The sequence below is a fragment of the Sesamum indicum genome, linkage group LG6, assembly GCF_026168435.1.
Source record: "Sesamum indicum cultivar Baizhima isolate 11 linkage group LG6, ASM2616843v1, whole genome shotgun sequence".
Classification (NCBI taxonomy): Eukaryota; Viridiplantae; Streptophyta; class Magnoliopsida; order Lamiales; family Pedaliaceae; genus Sesamum; species Sesamum indicum.
Window position 1 is genome coordinate 24,593,324 of NC_142662.1, and position 22,894 is coordinate 24,616,217.

Sequence of the window (22,894 nt, forward strand, 5' to 3'; positions counted from 1 at the left end):
CTATTAAAATTTTCAAAATATATATCAACGGCTTAATTTTATTAATTTTTAAATCAAAAGTCCAAATTCAACACATATTTAATGGTTCAGATTTTTTTAAATTAAATTAACGTCAAGATTCAATGTGCAAATATTTATTATATTTTTATTTATTAAATATGAATAAAATATTTAAATATATTAAAAATAAATGTATATATCATATTCTCCAACCCACCATCACCCTCCCACCCCACCCAACTCCGCCTCCTCACTGTCGCCGTCGTCGCCCTCATCGCTGCCGTCCTCCTCACAGCAACTGACGCCTGGCCGCCGCTGTCCGCATCCTCCACGCCCCATCGTTGTCCGTCCCTCGCTCGTGGCCGCGCCGTCCTCCTCCTCCTCCTCCTTCCTTCCAATCTGGCTCCTCCTGCCCTCCCCTCCCACCCCTTGCCGCGCCGGCGCTTCTCTCTCTCTCTGTATATATATAAAATATATATAAATAAATATCTATTTTAAACATATATAAGTACATATATTAAATATATATATAAATACATTTAAAATATAATTATAGTTTGAATAACATTGGTAAGATCTGAACTATTCATTTATATCAAATAACATCTAATGACAAAAAAACTATGGATAAAAATGTCATTTAAAATAATAAAATTAAAAAAAAAAAGAAAAGAAAAGAAAACGGCGCGTGTAATGCACCTCCGAATCCGAGAGGGTTGTTTGTTATTTTTTAAATATCACAGGAGGAGTTTTTAGTGTTTTATTTGACAAGAAGATTTTTTAGACATTTTTAAAAACACAAGGGAGTAAATTGCATTTTACCCCAAATATAAACAGACGTATATTGAAATAAAAATAATTTAACGAGAGGAGATGAAATTAAAAAATAGAGATAATTATATTTACACCATTAACTATATTCTATTTACACAAATCATTTTCATTTTTGCGTAATAATAAAAACCAGCTCTGCAGTAAAAAAATACGGATAGTTTTTGCAAAGATGTTGACGTTTTTAGGATGTATGTATAATTTTTTAAAAAGTAAGGATGATTTATGTAAATAATTTTGATATTTTTTGTGGGTGTATTCATAAATTTTTAAAAATTATGAATAATTTATATAAATAAATTATAAATTAGGAAATATAAGCGTAATTATCCCTAAAAGAAATATCTCTCCTAAGGTTCACCGTTTCTTAGGCTTTATTCTTAACTTGGCTTGATTATCAGATTTATTGTTTTGTTATAGACAAATGAAGGCAGATGAAGATATCATGCCTTTTTCTCTTTATACTTAAATTGAAAGGAGTTATGGCCTGACCCAGACATTCTACCAAACTCACCCATTTCTCTAATATTCTTTATATATAGTAGCCGTCGTACCACGTGGTTTTTATATGTATATAATAAATAATATTTTATATTTTTACAATTTATTATGAATAAAAATATATATATATAAACTAATATATCATATTTTTTTTAAAAAAAAAAACAGAAAGAAAGAAAGCAACAAATAAAAAAAAAAGAAAATCAATTAAGGGTATTAAACTTAATGTTGCGGTGTCATAAATGCTGTTTGTGAAAAAAAATACTTTTTCTTTTTATATAGTATAGAATAGATATACATATAAACATATATAATAAATTATTATGTACAAGAATCGAACACGTGGCAGGTTTAAGAAATAATTTTTTCTAAGGTTTGCATAATCATATTATAGGCTTCAACGCACACAACTGGAATATGCTTAGACCTGAAATATGATAAAAGTAATTGAAGAATTGGTATCCAACTCTCAAAGAACTCAATATGTTTTTTATGAATTCCCAGCATGGAATTTGTATGTATTTAAAACAAATAGATTAAAACAGGGTATATGAGGTCCAAACGGAAATTACGAATTAAAATATGTTGGGAAAAAAAATAGAGAAAGGAGATGATGATAGATTTTCCTATAACTCCTTGAGCCACGATTTGGACTTTTGTCGATTCAAAGGCTCTCAAAATGCAGCCGCACCTCTTGTTCTATGTCATTATTTGATTTAAACGCTTAAGATGGAATTGCCAGAAGCACATATACCATAGTTAAACTCATGGAGTTATGAGTGGAAGTTAGTACCTTCTTGCTACAAATGCTGATCAATAACCAACTGCGATATGTAAACAATGCATGAGCAGCACTAGAGCTGCACTTCTTACAGCATAAGATCTGATCTTGCAGGCAATCTCTTGAAGAAGTTAGTCGATGGGGGCGGAACCTTGCTCCGTAGCTTAGGATGCCTTAATACGTACAACCCCATCAACAGTATCACGATTTGAAATGGCGTGATGTATAGCACAGAGGCAGCAGACAGGCAGAAGGCGATGAACAAAGCTGATGCTCTTGGATCTCTCCAGCTCAAAAGAGACTGAAACCTCTCCCCCTGCATGGCCAGGTCACCGATCACGGTTTGGATCCGTCCCCCTATACTTCTCAGCCGATCGTATCTCATCCTCACAACGTCGGATGACTTGGAAGTTGGGAACGTATCAAATTCTTCATCTAGTTCATCAGGACCAACGGCGTCAGCATGTGAGAGTCGAATGTCCATGTGGGGAGGGTGCCTTGGTTTCCATCTGTAGTTCCAAATGCCAATAAAGAACAGGTAGAGGAATAGAGTGGGGAAAATCAGTTCAGGGTAGAGGATTAGTATCACAAAGAGAATGTGAATGAGAATGGTTGTGAGGGGATTCTTCCACTGGCATATCTGATCAAACCATTTTGCAACGGCAACCACCCCACTCATCACGTTCATTATTCTCACAAAGTTGGCTTTAGCCTTTCTTACACTCCAGATATGGGAACCAACGACGAGCATGTATTCTATTGCCTCTTTCTTTAACGGCGGTTCTGCCCTTCCCAGCCTTGCTGAGACTATTTGAATAGCCTGATACCTCAACACGTCGAGCTGAATCACAGATAACGGATGAACGTAATGCATTTTGGGCAGTAATGGATGAGTGTACTTCTGCAGCATATTGAGATATGATGTGCACGAGAACCTCACAGCCAACTGAACTTCACCCATCTTTTTCACCCCAGAAGGTTTCAGTGCAATTAGAGGATACGAGTGTGTGTAGACACGGTCAGTTTCAAGTGTCGATAGCCTGATTCTTACCTTTCCAATGCTGGTGTCCACTCCCCCTTGTAGATGGCCATTGTCAAACACCCCAATTGTGATCACAGTACAAGGATCAAATACTTCCCAGGTATACTGCTCGTTCCACTTTGGAGAAACGCTGTCAATGATGGTCCTCGTTCGTACCCATTTGGGACCGTACTTTGCCACACAATAGGCATCAGTGGTTCCCCGGCCATCTTTCGATTTCATCAGTGACAGCCCCGTGGAACTTATTATTCCCAGCTCAAGAAGCCCAATACTCGACTTCCAGAGCAGCTTTGAACTAGGTCTGTAGTCACTGCTATAATAAGTGGACTCATCCAATACATGATAACCACCATCCAAGCTGATCCTGAGATGAATCTTGCTTGAAAATTTAGCCTCCTTCTTCTGTCCCTCCACAAGTGGATGTTTCTCAAGATTATGCCACTTAGCCGGTACAGGCTTGTTGTCCAGCCGCCTCGAGACCGAGTTCAATAACATCACACATCGTCCCAAGATCTCGTCTTTGTTTGGCGCTATTCTATCCTCCACAGTTATGACTAATGGATCTTCAAATGGTTCCGCAGCTACAAAAACTAAGTCCTCATTCCAGGAGGGATTCACGCTTTTCACTGAAGAAACTTTCGTTTTCAAAGCCTGATTGCCAAGAACCACCTTCACACAGACTTCAGGTGGTCTACTTTTATCGCTAGGAAGCAAGTCCTGGCACTGAATTACATTAACTCTAAGATACCAAAGCCTCGGCGAAAGGTACACCTTCCCTCGGATTTTGGAAACACCCTCGCTGCCAACGGCTGCTGCATCAGAATGCCAGGCATCAGAAAACGCCTCATCGGCCTGAGTTCCTTTCCAGAGAGCAAGCATGATCTCCCCCTTCTTGAGCTTTTCACCTTTCTTATCTTCCAGCTTGTACCACTGTGGCGCCAGGGGGCTATCAGGCGGAACACGTCTAGGAATATCGACAAGATCAAATGAAACTCTGCCAGCGAAATCATCCAGGACGACATCCTTATCCTTCACCACCACCTCAACGTGTGAAGCCTGGAGCTGCTCCTGTGCAAAAGCAAATACAAGATTCCATTCCGGATTGGACTTCTTCTCGAAATGCTTTGTGACACCCTTGTAGTTACCAAGCTTGACTTCGACATAAGGATCACAGGTACCCGTAACATCCTTACCTGGCAGTTCCTTCGCTCGCACAACCCGGACATAGAAATACTCCATCTGCTCAACGAGGTCATAGGCACAAACCACCTTATCACCACCAATTATCACCCCTGAACCAGCAATCTTAGGAGCTGTCTGCTTCAGAGCAAACTCTTCGGGTACTGGAAACTTCTGCATTTTCTTATCTCTACAGGACTCTTGCAAATGCCAAACAGATGCAAGAATACCAGTTCAAACCAGAATTCGGGTTCTTGGAGCAAAACAACTGAGGGGGGGTGGGGGGTTAGTGCTTAGTAGTTCAGAGTTGCTACAACTATCTTGGAAAACTGTGAAAACTTGCATCACTAGGAAAGATATCAAGACTTTTATTGTAAAGAGTTGGTCTCTGAAAACATTATGTTAGAAATCCTGACAGGGTGTGATTGGATGAATCTTTACAATATGCAGAAATCCTGACAGGATAAAACCTAATGTTTGTTTTCCTTACACCATACAGATTTCGTTTGTCATAGGAAACAAACCCCACATGCAATGACCTCTGTTGCTTCTCTGCTTTTCCATTGACTCTTTCTCAAACTCTTTTTTCCTTTTTTATATTTTATATATGAAACTCAAAGCAGTTAGAAGTAATAACTTCGAGGCCTCGAATTGTTGTTCTTCACATATGAATTGGGCTGAAGAACATAGGAATAAAAATAGAAAGACCATTTAAATCAAAATAACTGATCTTCTAGCATAGAGAGAAATCAAACGTTAGAGAGATCATTTGATGGTAATAAACTGATGGATGCCTAATTAGTACGATGCCGTAGTTGATGTGTGGATAACTAGGTTAGACACACCTACAACGACCATCAGAATTGAAATGATCCGATTAATAAGATCTTATTCAAGTGATAAAGTTGAAATTTTGTAATTTTCAGTTCACGTATGCTATGATTTAATTGTTATGTTTCATTGTTCCTTTTTTTTTTTTTTCTAATGCATCCCTTGATTTGGAATTAGTGATGCATTTGATCAGCTTATAAATTAGAATGTAATCTTAAAATAGTATAATGAATTGTATTTTGTATTTAAAAAAAATAATTTGAAACTATCGAAGACGTCAAATCCACATGTGTGCATTTGGTAAATTCAAACTGCATTTCCCATCAGATTGAGATGAGAATGACATTAAAACATTTTCAATGAAAATATATATAAACAAATATGTTGTTACTTTTATTACTATTTCAAAAACTGAAACAAAATCGGGTGTAGAACATCCCACTACTTGTGTTAAAACTTACAAATACATACCCAAATATTTTAGTTTTTTGAAAGAATTCAAATACTTATTTATCAATTTACTCTTTTATTTATTGCATTCAATTATTTTTAGAAATTTAATGAGTTTATACATTTTAGCAATGGCATAATTAATGGAAAGTAGATCATCCCTCCATGCATGTTTATTCACATTTTGGTCGTATAAAAAAACATATGAAATGTCGAATTATCTTTATTGAGCAGCCTTGTCGCAATTCACGAGCAGCAAATAACATCCGGAATTCCTGTTCGAAAATAAATACAATCTGAAATTGGCACTTGAGAAATTAATCTCTCACCAGTGTTTAAGAATGCTGCTTGCATTATGCAGACTATTTTAATCAGATGATGTAAACATATGTGTAAGGTACACTGATCTGTGTCTTAAATCTAATCTTCATGTCATGCTGATTTTTGATAAATAATTATAGTGGCCCCATGCATTAATCCTGTAGGACGAAATCTGTTAGGCATTAAAACCACATTTGCAACGTTTTTAAATCCTGTAGGATTAAAAAGTTTACCCTGCAAAGTGCGGGACCAAAAGTGTCGCACCTCCTCTTTTACGGGATCAAGAGTGCAATTTTACCTTGATAATTATACCTAATAATTGTGTCGATTAAACAAATAGATCCGTACATTAATCTTGTTAACATAATTTGCAGGTATCAAGAAGACAGTAGCTCGATATAAGACCCCGAAAGTACATATAAAGATCTAATAAACCTAGATCAAGAACTGAAATTTACTGAAGTAAATGCATAATCAAGATTTTGAGTGTATGGTTTTGATGAATGGGAGGTCTCATGGGTCCAAAACCAACTAGTTGACTCAATCAATGGCGTGCTGTTCTCATCTCCATAAATATGGTCTGTATCATTTTCTAATGACAATTCACACAAAATAATGAGAAAGAAATAGGGTTAGTTGAGATTAGTCAAGAAACCAAGTCATTTTCCTTCAGCCAACTTGCTATCTTCTTATCTTCTTCTGAACGAAATTTGTTTTGATTAGGTGGACTGCTATTGGCAATCAATGCGGGAGAGGTTGCAGACAAGAACATAGTAAAGTGACTAAGAATGTAATTATGAGGGTACTGTCATCCCACACTATATGAAAATGAGAGACATAAGCTCAAACGTTGCCTTCTCCCTTGCAAGTAAAGATACAGACATCCTGATACAGGGTTTTTCAAATTGCATATATTCAATGTATCATGGAGATGCTGCTTGATCAGGTTAAAGTGAGAAAAGAAGTAAAATTTAAATGTGAATGAAGTTGTTTTAATAGTTCTACTATCGGAAACAAAAGCCAGTTAATTCTGGAATACCTCATGAATTGCACATGTCTCTTGCTAAAAACGGAAGCTAAAACTTTTTTACTTGGACAGCCACGCCTTGCCTCTTCCCAGATTCAAGCATTGCATCCAAAACAGCAACGTCTCGGGCGCCTTCAAGGAAAGAAATGCGAGGCTCGACCTGGTGGCTGCCGTCCTTCTGCAGAGGGGAAGAAAGTTTTTGGTGAATAGTTCTAATCTAGAGATTATATAATAATAGTACTAAAAGATCTAGGAGACGCAATAAAAAAGTGTCAATACCAAAGAAGGGAGGTTTTGAGAAACAAGAAATACAGAGTCGTATGAACCAACAGAAACCAGCAGCCTAATTAACTTACTTACATCTTTAGTTCTGTGTTTTATAGAAAACATAGATCATCTGTATATAGAAACAAAGGCAAACAAAAGAGAGAGCCAGTCGTGTCATTCCACAATTCTGCATTACCTTTAGGTTCGCCTGTGAAATATCTGACAAGAAAGTTTTAAGCTCCTCAGTCACGCCGCTGAATGGGTAAAACCAGCTTTTGTTTTGGCCATCAGCCGTAAAAAGAACAACCTATAATCGTATCAAGTTCAACATAAAAGATAAGTATATATCGAATAGCTCAACTGAGAGTAGGAGATCAGAAAAGTGAAAAGCATTTACTGTGTATCCATGCTTCCCATCCTTGGATCCTCGCTCAACTTGTAACGTCCCCTTCAAGCCCACAATTCGCCACAGCACCTATGAGTCAAACAGTGAAACTGTTGTAAGTTTTCCAGCCTCAAGTTCATATTATCAGATAGACGGCATTGTTAGGACAGTGGTGACGATTTACATAATACCTTTGGAGATCTAGATGATACAACCATCACAAAAACTCCAGAACTCCCATCCTCCAGTTGACTAGATGAAAATGGAAAAAACAAAAGCAACATGAAAAAATGCTAAATTTCAACAGTCAAAAGTTTAAACTGCTCGTAGATCAGTAAATGCATCAAAATTTCTTACATTGTTGAGGAGATATGATCAGGGGCAGGCAAAGTTGTATCAACATGAGAGGTAATAGCTGAAACCGAAGTTATTTCACACCCAACCAGCTTTCCATATGCAAGAGAGAGATTGTCAAAGCTATAGACATGGTCACCGGCATGTGAATAAGAAAACATCCCAGTTGAAAGTCATGTTCAGAGTTATACAGCAATTTGTTAAATTTTAGTCCATATTGCAAGTATACAGGTTTACATTACTAAGTTAGGAAAATAATTCTAATAAGTTTTTAACAGTACTGAGATAATGAGGTTCTCCAATAGATCTTTATCCAACTCTTTCATTAGGTAGCTTCTTATTCGAGTTCATTATTTCAGCCATTAGAGAATAGCAGAAGATGAGAATTTCTAGCTCTTAAACTATTATATGGTTTTCATGCATATAAATTTGTTTCAGTGTAAAGAATCATTTGGATGCAAAAAGTGGAAGGTTAACTCACCATTCTTAACCCAGAAATGAAATGCACACCCATATCTAGAATGAAACCCCCCTGCCAAAGCAGGAAACATTTCAGTTCAAAACAATATAGGATCAATTTTCAGCCAATAGATAAGAAAGAAAGTGACTTCAGACAATATAAAAAAGTTGTCTGGAAACAGATCGGTATCATAAAAGTAGCATTCTTCTGGGGCTTAACAAACATATAGGAACATATTGCATTACAGTGTTGACTTAATAAGCAAGATAATCTGGCACTAAAGAAAAGCACTGGTATGCAGATGAAACAAGAACAATGTGAATTTGAAATTTTGTAAACAAAGTTGGTTGATGTGCGAAAAATACTCATCAACAGATCCTGATGAGTTGCCAGAAACCAGCTAGCTGGGATTAATTTTACGCAGTAATACTTACAACAAAGTCGCGTCTCCAAGAACTTGAAAAGTATGGATTTGAGCTATTCATTGATCCTTCAATAATGACATGGATATTAATAACGTCTCCAATTTCAGCCATCAGTTTTTTGCCCTGTAAGATCCAGAGTTCTTCATCTACTTATGACGTCAACATATAATTATATATAGTCAGCAAAGACCACAAAAGTGAGGTACCTCCACAAAGGCAGGTTCAAAACGATAGTTTTCAGCAACTGCCCAAATTGGAGCGGGTTGTAAAGAACTGTAGCTTGATATCGCTGCATTCAGCTCAGTACCAGCTGAATTGGTAAACCAGTGATCAATTTCTGATAATCATTTTCAAAAAGCATTATATCTTCCCAAAGACACACCCACTAGCACATATGGAGGCATGGGGTGAAGATATCAAGAATCTTACGACATGTGATTTTATGAAGTGCAGTTACAGGATTTTGAGTTACAAAGGGAAGGATGTTATCAAAATCAGATGAGAATATTGAGATGAATTTAAAGAAAATCATTTGCATTCGGAAGACAGAAACAGAGATTGGTGCATAGTTCAACATCTTAAACAAGAAACAACTTCTTCTGAATTATGAACTTTACAGTTTTCGTACTATTGTTATTTGTTAAGAATGAGAGTTCTGGCATCTCACTGGAGCATCTGGGATTCAATAGGACACAACTTGAGAGGCATTAATTAAGTGATCACTGGATTAGTACATGAGGCAGACTACCCAAGATGAACTCAGGAAAACACCCGCATTTATACTTGTTAATTTCTGGTCCAAATCCTAGTAAGCACATGTTTAGATGTAGATTCAAACTATATGAATAAAGGCTTCTCACTTAGTATAAAGGATCCAAAGAATATCTCAAAGCTTTATCTATCATAGAAGGCTGGTATATACATTAGTGAACTATGCTTAAACACTTCGGCAAAACCAGGGAATTATAAGTTTACTCCCACCACATTTTAGCACTATCTTTACTTTTTTCTTGTTATTTATTACAGGAATTGATAGAAAAAATGGTTATCTTATGCATTTGCCAAATGCCAATAACAAGGCCAAAGTGGTCCAGATTCTGTTACAAGTCAAGTTGCCATATTGAGTTCTTTATTTATTATAATTATCAGACGTAATATTGAAAAAATGATATTAAAACAGAAATGAGAAACAGAAACACGGTCACCCAAGAATAAGGGGAATCAGCAAGATTTTGAAAGGAAAAAAATATCAAAACAAAAATCAAGATAATTAATTAGCTCCTGAACATCAATCATTCACTCCAAACTCAGATAATAGGTACACATATAGGAAATCAGTATCTTACTTACACGCTGCAGCAGGTTTCTCTTCAGAACCAGAAGTTGCGAAGACGCATGCAAGACATGCATAAAAGATACTGTCAGTCAACCCTCATATAAGCAGTTGAAAATCACATTTTAGAGCTGATGAAGTTATGTCAGGTAAAAATGAGTATAATGAACTTCAAGAAAATCTCCACAATCTTCTAACAGGAAATATATATTTTCTTTATAATTCTAATAGCTAATCACCTTGCAGGACATGTTTTCCACTCTTCAGCAACCTCAGTGACATATCCACCTGAATAAATGGTTCTCTTATGAAATATGGCACAGATCACATGATAGTAATAGTTGAAGAAAATATCTGTATCATACAGAACGCAATGCTGCACTTTAAAGTATCCAGCCAAATAAGCACAGGAAGTTTCGGTATAAGACATGTTTCTAAAAAGCGATGAAATTTGTTCATGATTTTTGCCACCAAGTCACCACTTGCTCAGACATGAGATTGCAACTTACAAAATGCCCATGTTATGTTTGGGTATTGAAATCTCAGTCAGCAAAACTTAGCTGTAATGATCAGAAACGAGCAAAATAAAAATGAAACTTTGTTTTGTGGTAGCATAAAAAACATCAGACTATTTATTTTAGGAAACTAGAAAGACGTCGACTCAATAAGACCATATAGAAATCCCCATGTCTCTCCAGCTTACCTACCAACCATGATATTGAAGTAATATAATCCCAACTGTCAAAGCTACAAAAGGAAACTTAAAGGGATATGACACATGCAACACCACATGATAATCCAGAAGGCATTTAAAAACAGAATTTAGATAGTACCACTGTTCAATACCACCAGACATATATCATCTATGGACTGTTTTAAACCAGCTGTGAAATCGTGAGTTACAGAGTGCATGCAAAATGCAAATATATTTGATATCTTAGAACTATACCGGATTACAACTGGTACCACTATGAGTTTGTTCCTGCCACTCAGAACCCACTTTTTTTCCTGCTTGAATGAAATAGACATTTTCACCTCACGCTGAAACTTAGTGGAGAGCGTATAAGTTATTTCTCATAAGAAAGCATGCCAGCTACTTGCAAAACACACTTTTTAATACAACACTTCCTACTCGACTAAGAACAACACGAACCGGTCCATGCTTCATGGTGGCATCTGGCTTAAGTTTCTAATGAATCTAAATGCAAAATGGAACGTGTAGATGTCATGCAAGTCCGAATTACACAGCACAAAAACACACATACAAACAGAGAGGAGAATTTGCCTGAGCCTGCCCTGCAAGGACCACAGCCACACCAATGATGGAAGCATCTTGAATGATCTCCTCGAGTCCTGCCTCTCCCCACTTACATTCCACATTTGGGAAAAACTTTTTAGCAGTCTCAACAGCACCTCTGGCTGATTCCTACACAGACACACTGTGCGGTTAATTTTGTTTCTCTTCATGCTCACAACAACAGAACAATCTTCCACTTCTGGTATTCATAATATCCATATACACAGAAAAGCCAAAAAAAAAGGGAGCGACTCAACCAGACACATAATAGACTTTAGGCAATATTAAATCTACGTAGGATTCCAGAAAATATGCATTGAAAGAACAAATCAAAAGAAAGACCATTCCCTGAACTTCGACTATTGTCAATCCCAAGAAATTACAGCAAATAAGAGAAAAGCATTACTACTTTGTACACAACCCAGAACCATTTTCTCAACGAACGCAAGAAAACCAGACAAAGAGATGCAAGCTTTATCTATAATCACAAAAACAAAAGATAAAATCAGACGCAAGAACAGCATTTCCCAGCGACCCAGATTCGAATTTCAACAAAAAGAAAATGAAGAAAGCAGGTGAATAATAAAAAGAAAGACACGAGATGGAATGATTGCCTCAGAGCGGCTCCAAATGGCTCTTAGAACTAACAAGTTGGAGATTTCAGCTAATCTGGGAATGTAAGTATTGCGGACAAAGATGCCGGCGCCAATAATGGCTATCTGCGGCGGCGTCTGCTCCATTGATCGGTTGATGATGGAGTGGGAGCCTCGGATCTTGGTCTCAGACTTTGTAACGTTTCTTTCACACTAGTTAGTCCAGTTTAGCTTCTTTCTTGGTTTTTGTAAGTTATTTAATTAGTTGAAAATAGTACATGTAACTGTGAGCGTCGCATGAACCCTTTCTAAATTGCAATGAAGAAAATAAAATATTTAAATTTTTATTAAGTAAAAAAGTTACTACTTAATAGTATATATGACATTATTTTTATTCCAAACAATCTATTATCGTTATACCTTGGAACATCAAATGTGAACACAACAGGACCAATCTTTCTACCGAATTGCCGGACAGCTCTGCATATTTGGCTCAATTATTTATTGGAGGTTTTGAGTTCAAAAGCAAGTAGACGTGTCAAAGAAAATCTCTTTCCGACATTTATAGTGTACAGTTGAAGGGTTGTCGTCGATTTTACCTCGCATTAACCTAAATATTTGAACAGGGGAGAGTGATGAACCTGAAAAGCTACAGGAAAGTCAGAACATTCTTCCAAGATTTACTTCTAGCATATGGTATATGAGTATTACATCGAGAGTTTCAAGCCTTCAGAATCAGAAAAGAGAGCATAAACTTGATCGTTCCATGGAAAAAAGCTCGGAGGTTTTCTATACCCAAAGGATAAACAAGTACAATTACACACCTTGTTAATATTGCGACTTTCAGTAGCTATATCAACTTCTTTGTCAAACTAAAATCAAGGAATAGGACTAGCAATGTACAATTCATGGGCATTTTCACCGTCCTCCAATCATATAGAGACAAGTGTGATCGTGGACTGGGCAGAATTTCATTGCCCGAAATATAAAGACGGAAAACAAGCTGGGCAAATACAGTATTGGACCTCCTGTTGATGTAAGACGAATATCCTTTTAAACTGGTAATGCATTCGCATATTCTCCTCTCGGCCCTCCTATCTTTCATCGTGTATGAAACAAAGCGATGGCAAAATAATAGTTCAAATGTCTGATAATACCTAATGGACAAGCCTGAAGACGAACACGGGGCTGTGAAACTCAGTGAAATTATATTCAGCTTGCAGTGGTGGAATGTATATGTCTTCTCTGGGTTCCTCATTTACACCAGTCTGTGTTGCATATTCCAGTGCCATCTCATAGTCAACCTGCATTGATATTTTACACAAGACATTCCATAATGATTCTTAAACAGCAAACGTGTCAAACCAAAAGGATGAGCCAACAATGTATGAAAAAGGCGTCCATATTTTGTGAGAATAGTGAACAATGGCAGCAAAAGGCAATTGCAGGTCTCCTCCGTCTCATATTTGAAATTCCTCCACTTTCTAAAAGTGACAATAGTCATGAGCAGAAGTCAAAAGGGGGCAAAGGGTCAAGGATATCTGGTAACAAAGAAGCATAAGGTACAAATCTCCAAGGTTATTCCTTCAAAGTGAAAGAGAGGTCCGGAGTTGCAGTATCGGCTTCAAGCTATAAAATACAGGCAAGTCCACCAGTCAATCCTACTCGAATTGGAGTTGGATAACATTGAACTTGTCTTTCCCTAGTGTGCATATATAATCAAGGATAACTTGGTGGTGGTTGTAACAATACCGAAAAAAAAACTTATTGATGGATCAAATTCTCAACAAGAACACAGAAACAACTTCTGACCTGTTCCACATGTTGAGCAAGCTTTTCGCGCAACGTTTCTTCTGTCACTATCTGGTCCGAAACTTTTTTTAGTAATTCTGCATCTTTATCTTCAGAACGTCTTTTCTTTGAAGCATGCGAGCGTGACATCTCTTTTAATATCTCATAAATAGCACCAGTGGCATTAGGAATGTACCTACAAGATGGTAAAAGTTTAGTTTATTTTCATCTTCATGTAGGTCATATCACATCTGATGCAATAGAGATTGGCTTACTTGTTCAAACTTCGCTTTCTCTCTTGCTGCTCACGAGCCTGTATTCTTTTCACTATTTTTGATTTTAGCTGGACACAGCACTGCTGAATAGCTGTCTGGAGAAGAAATTTCTTTCAGGCTACCAAGAATTGCCATATATTGGAAGGAAATTCTGCATATATCCATACCTTGACAGCAGAAGCTATTTCACTGATGTCATCACCAATGTACTCTTTTCCAGTTCCTTTAAAAGGAATTTTGGTGCTTACAATGCTCACAAAGACACCAATCTTGTCTTGCGTTTGGTTGATCTTGTAACTGTTCCAACTGAAAATTGACGACTTTTTAACTGAATATTTCCGATTAGCAACTCTATACGCGCAACAAGCAATTGCTAAATTGCACAGAAAAGACTGAAAGTTACTCAAAAACGCATGGTCTTTCTGTGTGATTTCAAAAGGAATAGTATTGGAATATGAGAAGTTTCATTATGTTACACAGAATACTTCATGACTATTAGTCTGAATATAATTGGTTATAGCAGATGAAATAGTGTGTCTCTCACTTAATTCTCTTCACAGCAGTCCTGGTGACAACATCAGCACCTTGCTCGAACAGAAGTGGAATCCGGTTAGCAAATCGGAAAATATTTAGCCCCTATGTTCAGCCCACAAATAAAATTCAAAGTCAGGTACTGGATGAACAGCAAACAGGAATGCAATGTTTTATAACTAGTTAGACTAAAGACACCACTGCCCTTATGCCAAAAGTAAAATGCACGAAGTAGTGTAAATAAATTATATATTACGTATATAATGTACCCCAATGAGGAAAATGATCCAAAAACCATACCATTATATAAGAAAATTGTGGAAAATAAATATAATTCTCGGCTACACAAAAGTAACAGAAGACATGAACCAGAATAATGGGCGCCTTATTCAGAATTTTGTCTCCTTAATGAGTTGTGGAGAAGTGAAAAAGAAGGTTTTCTATAAGTGTAAGAAAATGCAACAAACTTGGGATAACTTGGAATAAATAATGTTCAATGATTATCCAATCTCCAGACATTGAGAACGGAATACGTCAGCAGAAAGAAAGCAAAAGCAATTGATACGATAATCAGATGCTAAAAGTTATAAGTGAATTTCCTTCATTGAAAATCTATAATTTCAAAATTACAATTGCTTACTCTCAAATAATAGCATCACAATTGTTTCAGTTAAATGTATTGAGACCGCTTGCATTATCAGCTATAGGCATTATTGATCTGAGCTGCTGAAGCATGCTCACCAAATTGCTCATATCATGGGTGCATAATGCCTTCAAATAATTTGATGAAAAGACATAAGATTCAAACACAATGTTTCAATAATCATTGACAAGGAGAAGATGCATCGATTATGAGTTCCTTTTCCAGGAATATTACTCTACCGCTCCATAGACTGGTCAGTGGTACTACCCAAAAGAAATATAAGATTGAGATATTTCGAAAGAGCGTGAACATTTGGCAAGAAAGAAAAACCACAAATAATATATCAGGGGCAACAATATTTGTCAAAAGTGACCATGCCCAGCACTGGACCAAAATATTGAACACGGTGAACTGCGACCTGTAGCTGGCTCAGTTTCATAATTGGATTTCTTCTGCATAAAACCAGTGGACCAAGTTGAACCATCCTGTTTTAACTAAATCTACCAATTTGGCTGGCTTTTCCAGTAACTAACTAGTTGTGTCCTCGCTCTACAAGGTCAAAAACTTTTTATGTAACTTTAAAATCGTCATATCCTACATCAGTGAACAATCAGCCAATGAGCATGCCCAGGACTTGCATTTGGTCATGGCTCATACTAAGTTACAATAATCACTAAGTTGCCAGTACCATACTTCAAAATCAGACAACAAATTCATTTGTATTTGGACACACTTTAACCAGTAATCAGCAGTCCAACTCCCCCGTCAAGCTGTCCTCGCCCAAACTTTATCATGATACTATTCACACTTCCTTGCTTTCCTAACAAAGAAAAGCAACCACCCATATTTGCAATACAGAACAGAGAATCATCGCGAGCAAGACAAGGTATAGCAAAGTTACTAGCCAGTATAATCTACACCAGAGATTGAATGTAATCTGCCACAGTACAAACACAGTCCAACCTAGAATGTCCAATTTCAACCCGATACTACTACCAGTTAGCATGCCCATCATCAGTGCTCAACATTCCAAACTTAGGTTGAGCAGTACAGAAAGAAAGAAACACAGAATAGAATTGGAAGGCATTGAGCATGAATGAGTTAGAAGTATCTTCTTTCCAAATTGCAAACTGTACAGAGAATAGCGACAACTCACTTGTTTAACATCTTTTCCACCCAAACTAAGTCCTGCTTCCACAATGAAAGGGTGGCCTTCAAACACTTGAGCACTGCATAACCAATTCAAAAATAAAATTATATCTCAACTGAAAAGTACAAAAATATAGGCAAAGGAGGCTTAATGATTATGAACCTTCCTGAATAAGTAGCAACCATATCTGGATGCAGCTCCTTTATAATCCCTAAACGTAGATTGTATTCTCCAGCTGGACTCAGGCACTGCCAGCGGATCACAGTTAATGCATAAGTTTAATATGAATGCAGTAAATAAATCAGGAATCAAGGCTAGACACAAGGAAATTGACAAAGATCGTTAAACAATTGACATGGAAAGCAAATAAGATAGGGGGTTAGTATGCAAACTGTAGACTCACATCACCACTGGGATCGTCAAACTTAGCTTGACGGAACAACTGATGGATGCGAACTATTTGCTGAGAGGTCAGAGATTTAACAGGCATTTTTGGGCCAAAATCTGGACCCATTTCCCCTATAAAACACCCACTTTGCAGTCAATAGGAACTTCTTTAACAAATACAGATAGGATCGAACAATGTACATCTTATATTCCTAGTTCTTACATATCAAAGTAATGCTTGCATCTGGTTAAAGCTATGCATATAAACTTTCATAAAGCAGAAATATATTCTCTTTATATTTACATTCAATCACTGTATGAGAAGTCTCTCTTATCATCAGCTTGATAAATGTGCCATCCAGTAAGTAATTTGCAGATATCATTTTGCTTAAATCCTCTGGAGATGATTATTTGTTTGCAATTTAGCATAGTAAGCAGAGTTGATAGTTGACATATCAACTAATCAATATTTTGAACCATCTACTTCATCATACCAGTTGACTTCTCTTATCATCAGCTTGATAAATGTGCTATCCAGTAAGTAATTTGCAAATATCATTTTGCTTAAATCCTCTGGAGATGATTATTTGTTTGCAATTTAGCATAGTAAGCAGAGTTGATAGTTGACATATCAACTAATCAATATTTTAAACCATCTACTTCATCATATCAGTTATACTAGGAAGAGGCAAGCCGTTGAAGTCTGATCACAATTCACTGCATAATACTTCAGTAAGAGTACATGCTCATTTTTTTCTATTCAATTGTGAAACAATCATAATTTTCAGGCCGAAGTTAGAAGTAAAAGAGAACAGATTATTGATTTGAGGTATTGATAACAGATGCATTGCTCAATAAGTGCTAGCTTTAACGTTGTGAGGTTCTCAAGCAGTCTCTTTCCCTCCAAAGAGTGTTGTGGTCCATTGTGTTTCCTACTTGAATTGTAGCCTGAAAGATCATTGTGGCAAACAAAAACTTGAAAATGGAAATGAATTGTATGCTCATGGAGGATTGTTCAGTTCCAATACCATATGGAGTTCACAAAATGTTTAAAGTGCACATGTAGACATTTCTAGTAGATCGTTTAGCCTCAGAATCTGATGCTTTAACTGATATGAAAAAATAAAGATTATGCAACGGGCCACATGTGAAGAATTTTGAAGTTTCCATTTTATTGTGTTCCAATAAAATGAATTGAACCAGCTACAACAAATCCCACAAGAGAATACTTGGCTTAATACTTTCATGAGCTTCTCTTTCTTAGATAATTATCACTTTTAGTTCCATGGCTATTTTTCAGAATTGCTTTTAACGATTACAAGATGCTGCACCAAAAAGAACCATACAATAGGAAGTATTAAAACTCATTCCTTTTTCACATGGATGTTAATTTCAACTTGATCTGATATTCTGATGTACCAAATTATTACTTTTTAACATGGAAAATAATTTCCACTTGGTCCAATGATCCCGAGCTATTCCTCAAGAACTTTGTAACACTTCACTAGTCTCCACAAAACACCAAAAGGCATTCAATTATTTCCGAACATAGCATCAAAACATAAAAAATTATCTCTCTATTGCAGCATGAACACTTCTTTTCATGTTATCAACAGCCTTGATAAAAGTCACATCCGCTGTTCTTCTCAGAGATAACAATCAGTTGCATTCTTACCAATTAAACGCTCGGCATAGGACTTCCCAACGTTCACAAATTCATGTTGAAGAAATTGCATAAGATTTTGCTTTGAAGTCTCAGCAATAAGTCTTTTTATCAAAAGCAAATCAACTGCCGATGGATGATACTTGGTCTCAAGAGGAGCGGGAGGCATGACATCAGTCCTCCTAGCAAATCTCACAGTGACATTTTTGCTGCAAAAATAAAGAAACGAATTTTGCCACTTTATCCCTATAAGATAGTAAGAAAATGAAGACAGGGGAGAGAGAGCATGTACTCTGGAGATTCTGACAGAAACTTGAAAAGGAATTGTGCATATGGAGTGATGACAGCCATTTGACGCATGTAGTGTAATATTTTGGACTGTAGAAGCAAAGAACACGAATAAAAGAAGGAACCAGCACAACAATAACAGGAAACTGAGGCTCAGGTCAAAGTTAATTTAACGAATTGTACACGATAGGTTGTCCAGTTCCCCTCAATTACTATCTGGATTTCAGCTCCGTGCCATTTTTCCTCATTCTCTCTTTTTTCATGCACATGGATGTGAGGAATATTCCTGGAAATTAATAATTGCAACAACATCACTTTTCCATGGAATCAATGTCCAGCAAAATCCAACAAGATTCTACCATAAAGTTCTGAGGGTATATTTGCATACTTATTGATATCTATATCTAGTCTGCAAAATGATGAATAATTCTGGCCCTTCATTGATGAAAGGATCTCAATGGGCAGTCCAGTACTCATCTTGGACCAAATAAGAGCCTGCACATGAGGAATTCCTGTGGGATTGTATTACCACCTCCATATAGGTGTTCACATATCATAAATTAGCCTAAAGCTGCCAAATGACAGTATTATCATATAACACAGAAAAGATGGCCACACTGCTAGGACAGATATAGGATATCATGCTTATAAAAGTATTACACCCATTGCCCAAATTATTTCCAGATGGTTGAACGTACCATTTTTGCACCAAGTCCAAATTTTCCACGCGTCTGTTTTAAGCCATACTTAGTTCCAGAAAGAACTGCACACATGCTACTTTTAGAAGCACAAAATATAAAAAGAAAATATAGAAACAATAAAAATAGAAATGTCAGTTTCTTATACTACTCTGAACAAGTTTGACAGATATTCTTTCCCAATAAATATAACCCATTTATGAGAATCAATTAAGGATATAAGAAAAACTATCAGAATCAGATTCAAAACCTCGTCCAAACATATTTGGGATATCATCATGTGGCATTCCCCTTCCATTATCCTACATCAAAGACCAAATCACAGTATTTAAGAAGAGAATTGCCTGCTATACTATTCTGTGTCCAGGAGCTATAAATTGCTAAAAATTAGCTAATGGCTTGTATAATAGACAAAGGATAGTCGGAATGAGTCATATGCACCTTGCAAGTGACCCTGTAATATGAGGCCTCACGACTCTTTATTGATTTCATTGATGTTGGTGCTTTGGCTTTCTTCCCAAGAGCAGCATTCTTTGCCTGAATTTCTTGAAGACGAGCTTCCTTGGCAAGTCTTTTCTAAAAAAAAGAATTTATACAATCCTTAACACTAGTGGCCACCACTTTCTGACCTACCAACTTGTATAAGCATTTTTTACACTCATCATTGTGGAATCTAACATATCAAATTCAGAGAACTCAAGTTAAAATAAATGCACCTCACGAGCCTTGGCTGTCTCAAAATCATCATATAGCTCTGCGTCAACACGTTCATGGTCAGCAAGACCAATCATGGAGTTGAACTTGCTTCTCCCAATTTCTTCTCTAGAAAGATCAACCAAATGCGTGTCAACAGCAGTAAATCCCAAATCAAGATCTAACTGAAAGATATGCACACTGATACTTACATTGTTATCTCTATGACAGGAAGTTCAGAGATTGACTCTGCTGAATCAAGTGCATTTTCAACAAGCTCTCTAACAGTAGTATACAAACATTTTCCTGGCTGAGAAACCATGAAAGATTCATTATGAATAGGGAACCTACAAACAAAAAATTCCTACCATAAAATGTTACATTGCAAACTTAACGCATTCATCATCAACAGTGCCTCCTCTTCTCCAAGTAAAATTGCATTGTACCCTTTTCAACAGTTGTTTCTCTTCAGTTAAAATTTGATCAAACTGCAGCTTCAATTTCCCTTTTGGCGCATGCCATCTTCGCCACCCTCTACCACCACCTCCCTTGCCACAATCCAGGTCATGTTTCCACCCTACCTGAAATACTGGGACCCAACCACTATTTCAACCCATTTGAATCTCGCACTATCAGCGCCAGAAACCCCCTCCCAAACCAGTACGAAGTCAGCCAGACACCCCCTCCCAAACCAGTACGAAGTCAGAGACAATTTTTATCACTATTAGGTCATTCTGGAAGACCAATCCATCAATCAAGAGGTGGAAATGACGACTACTAATTTTTGCATCAATCAACCATGGAAAACTGAATTTTTAAACAAGATATTACTTCCCCATTGGGTTGGGTAAACATTAATGCCAATATCAAACGAAGCATGGAACCCAAATCGTCATAAAGAAAAAAACAAATAAATCAAACAGACATATGAACCTCACATTGTCGAAACCAGCAATATTCTTGTTATCCGCAAAGAACTCCGCCGGAGATTCTGCCAAAATAAGAAATCCAGCGATGATTTCAACAAACAACCAAGGAACCCCATAACAAAAATACAACCTAAAGATTTTCAGAACACAAACAAATATTGCCAAAAAATGACCACAAGAAAATACACATTTGAGCTAGGATTTGAGAAAGCTTACTCTGTTTAAGAAGTTGGTCATCTTTAGACTTTCTGGGCGTTTTCGATTTTGACTTCTTTGTGTCCGGCGGGCTCTCGCTGCTTCCTCGTATTTCCATTTTCGCCTACACAGTGCTCTACTGTTTAAAACCCCCTTATAGGGGTTTTCTCGGTGGGGAATTTCTTGAAGTATTTTCTCCCGCGCCATTCACTCAATCCCGTCAACTCCTACAGAAGTCGCGTGATTATTGAGGACAACGTGGAAACATAAATCGCTACTCTTTTAACATTTGGCTGACAAAGTCGTGTTCATCTTGTGGGCTGGTTTGAAGGTCTCTGGAATGGGCTAAGAAGGCCCAGTTATGCTATGCTCTGGGCCTTGGGCCCTGGCTATAATTTCTAGGCCTCTTAGGCCATGTTTACTTTGGTATATGTGATAAATGGGTCAAACTGTGCATTTGGTAACAATCTTTTATTATTGGGCTGACCATCACCCATGTGTATTCATTAGGCATGGACAAAGTTGCAGATTATTTGTGAAAATTACTATATTGGCCCAAAGGAAGACAAAATTTCATGTCTTGTCACATTTGCAAGTTTTTAATGAGAGAAAATCCAAGAACAGCAACACCATAGAGGACGGCACAGATTACCTGAGGAATGGAGAAGACCACTATAGCTGTGAGGAAGCTTGTTGCACTCATTAAAATTTGTGTTATGTGTATTTATTGCACCTCACCAAAGAGGATGTAATTTTAGTCAGTAACGAGGGTAAGGATGATAATCCCATAAAAAAGTTGAGGGCATAAATGAGAAGAAAAAGCAATCATGAATGGCCAGCCCCTTTGGACTTTTAATCAGACCTGAAATTTTGTAGTTAACAGTCATCGAAAAATCTGGATCTATTGCCAGGCCAGTCCACTCAATACCGGACTGACTAAAATGCTAGTAAACACACCACTACCTGGTATGTTTAGGATATCATCCATTATACACCCTGTTAATCATGGCCTTAGATTTGGTCCCGAGCACGTGATTATTCAATATCTGGAAATTACACTTTGCCCCTTCTATTTTGCTTATTATAATAATTATTCCTATACTCAAAAAACTATGGCTTTCTTACCCCTCAATTAACGGCAAATGTAGTTGACCAATTAACACCGCTAAGTTCAAAGGTGCAATGGCTCTTAGAGTACTAGGACTAGCTTCTAACTCTATTACCATTTTGTCCTCTAAAATTGCCCATAAGTAATAAAGATAATATGTTAATTATCTTAAAGTCAAAATAGTAATTTAAATTTTAGAATTTGATATTGTTAAGAGCCAACTACACTTACCGTTAACTCAATGAGGGTACATAATTGTTTTTAAAATTAGGCTAAATTACATTAATAGTGTTGATGTTCGTTTTAAATACATAAATATTGAATTATATTTAAGTTAAATAATAATTTAATTTAATTAATGATATATAATATTATAAGGACTTCTATTTGCATCCGTATAAATTTTGAATCTGTAAAGTGAATTTTTGTATTATTATTTGTTAGTTTAAAACATATGCACAATAAA

General features: G+C 36.7%; 3 protein-coding genes across 7 annotated transcripts; all 3 read right to left on the bottom strand.

Moving 5' to 3' along the window:
- Positions 1 to 424: 424 nt before the first annotated feature.
- Positions 425 to 5,202, bottom strand: LOC105163546 (multiple C2 domain and transmembrane region protein 5-like). Of its 2 annotated transcripts, XR_002287237.2 has the most exons (2): positions 2,126 to 5,202; positions 425 to 456 (listed from the first exon to the last, which is right to left on the bottom strand). XR_002287237.2 is itself a non-coding variant. In XM_011081948.3 (1 exon), exon 1 carries the CDS (start codon positions 4,512 to 4,514, stop codon positions 2,202 to 2,204), a length of 2,313 nt encoding a protein of 770 aa, XP_011080250.1. In that variant the 5' UTR covers positions 4,515 to 5,202; the 3' UTR covers positions 2,089 to 2,201. The 2 variants fall into 2 exon arrangements, 1 of the variants encoding a protein (XP_011080250.1); XM_011081948.3 differs by lacking the exon at positions 425 to 456 and having other exon boundaries at positions 2,089 to 5,202.
- Positions 5,203 to 6,774: 1,572 nt separating this feature from the next.
- On the bottom strand, positions 6,775 to 12,334 carry LOC105163544 (NAD(P)-binding Rossmann-fold superfamily protein). Its single transcript, XM_011081941.3, has 12 exons — positions 12,099 to 12,334; positions 11,473 to 11,613; positions 10,427 to 10,475; positions 10,205 to 10,222; positions 9,061 to 9,164; positions 8,864 to 8,977; positions 8,451 to 8,501; positions 7,973 to 8,061; positions 7,807 to 7,867; positions 7,628 to 7,705; positions 7,427 to 7,537; positions 6,775 to 7,141 (listed from the first exon to the last, which is right to left on the bottom strand). Exons 1-12 carry the CDS (start codon positions 12,222 to 12,224, stop codon positions 7,013 to 7,015), a joined length of 1,071 nt encoding a protein of 356 aa, XP_011080243.1. The 5' UTR covers positions 12,225 to 12,334; the 3' UTR covers positions 6,775 to 7,012.
- A 510-nt stretch (positions 12,335 to 12,844) lies between these two features.
- TOP6B (topoisomerase 6 subunit B) lies at positions 12,845 to 21,538 on the bottom strand. Of its 4 annotated transcripts, XM_088881529.1 has the most exons (20): positions 21,342 to 21,356; positions 21,135 to 21,187; positions 20,643 to 20,785; positions 20,409 to 20,506; positions 20,220 to 20,325; positions 19,945 to 20,079; positions 19,754 to 19,805; positions 19,504 to 19,568; positions 19,194 to 19,300; positions 18,989 to 19,091; positions 18,810 to 18,895; positions 18,530 to 18,726; positions 16,871 to 16,986; positions 16,630 to 16,715; positions 16,474 to 16,546; positions 14,688 to 14,779; positions 14,311 to 14,449; positions 14,144 to 14,238; positions 13,890 to 14,064; positions 12,845 to 13,381 (listed from the first exon to the last, which is right to left on the bottom strand). In XM_088881529.1, exons 5-20 carry the CDS (start codon positions 20,292 to 20,294, stop codon positions 13,235 to 13,237), a joined length of 1,743 nt encoding a protein of 580 aa, XP_088737655.1. In that variant the 5' UTR covers positions 20,295 to 20,325; positions 20,409 to 20,506; positions 20,643 to 20,785; positions 21,135 to 21,187; positions 21,342 to 21,356; the 3' UTR covers positions 12,845 to 13,234. The 4 variants fall into 4 exon arrangements, with proteins under 4 accessions (XP_088737655.1, XP_020550485.1, XP_088737656.1 ...); XM_020694826.2 differs by lacking the exon at positions 20,643 to 20,785 and having other exon boundaries at positions 21,342 to 21,538; XM_088881530.1 differs by lacking the exon at positions 20,643 to 20,785 and having other exon boundaries at positions 19,945 to 20,074; positions 21,130 to 21,187; positions 21,342 to 21,425.
- Between the last annotated feature and the right edge of the window lie 1,356 nt (positions 21,539 to 22,894).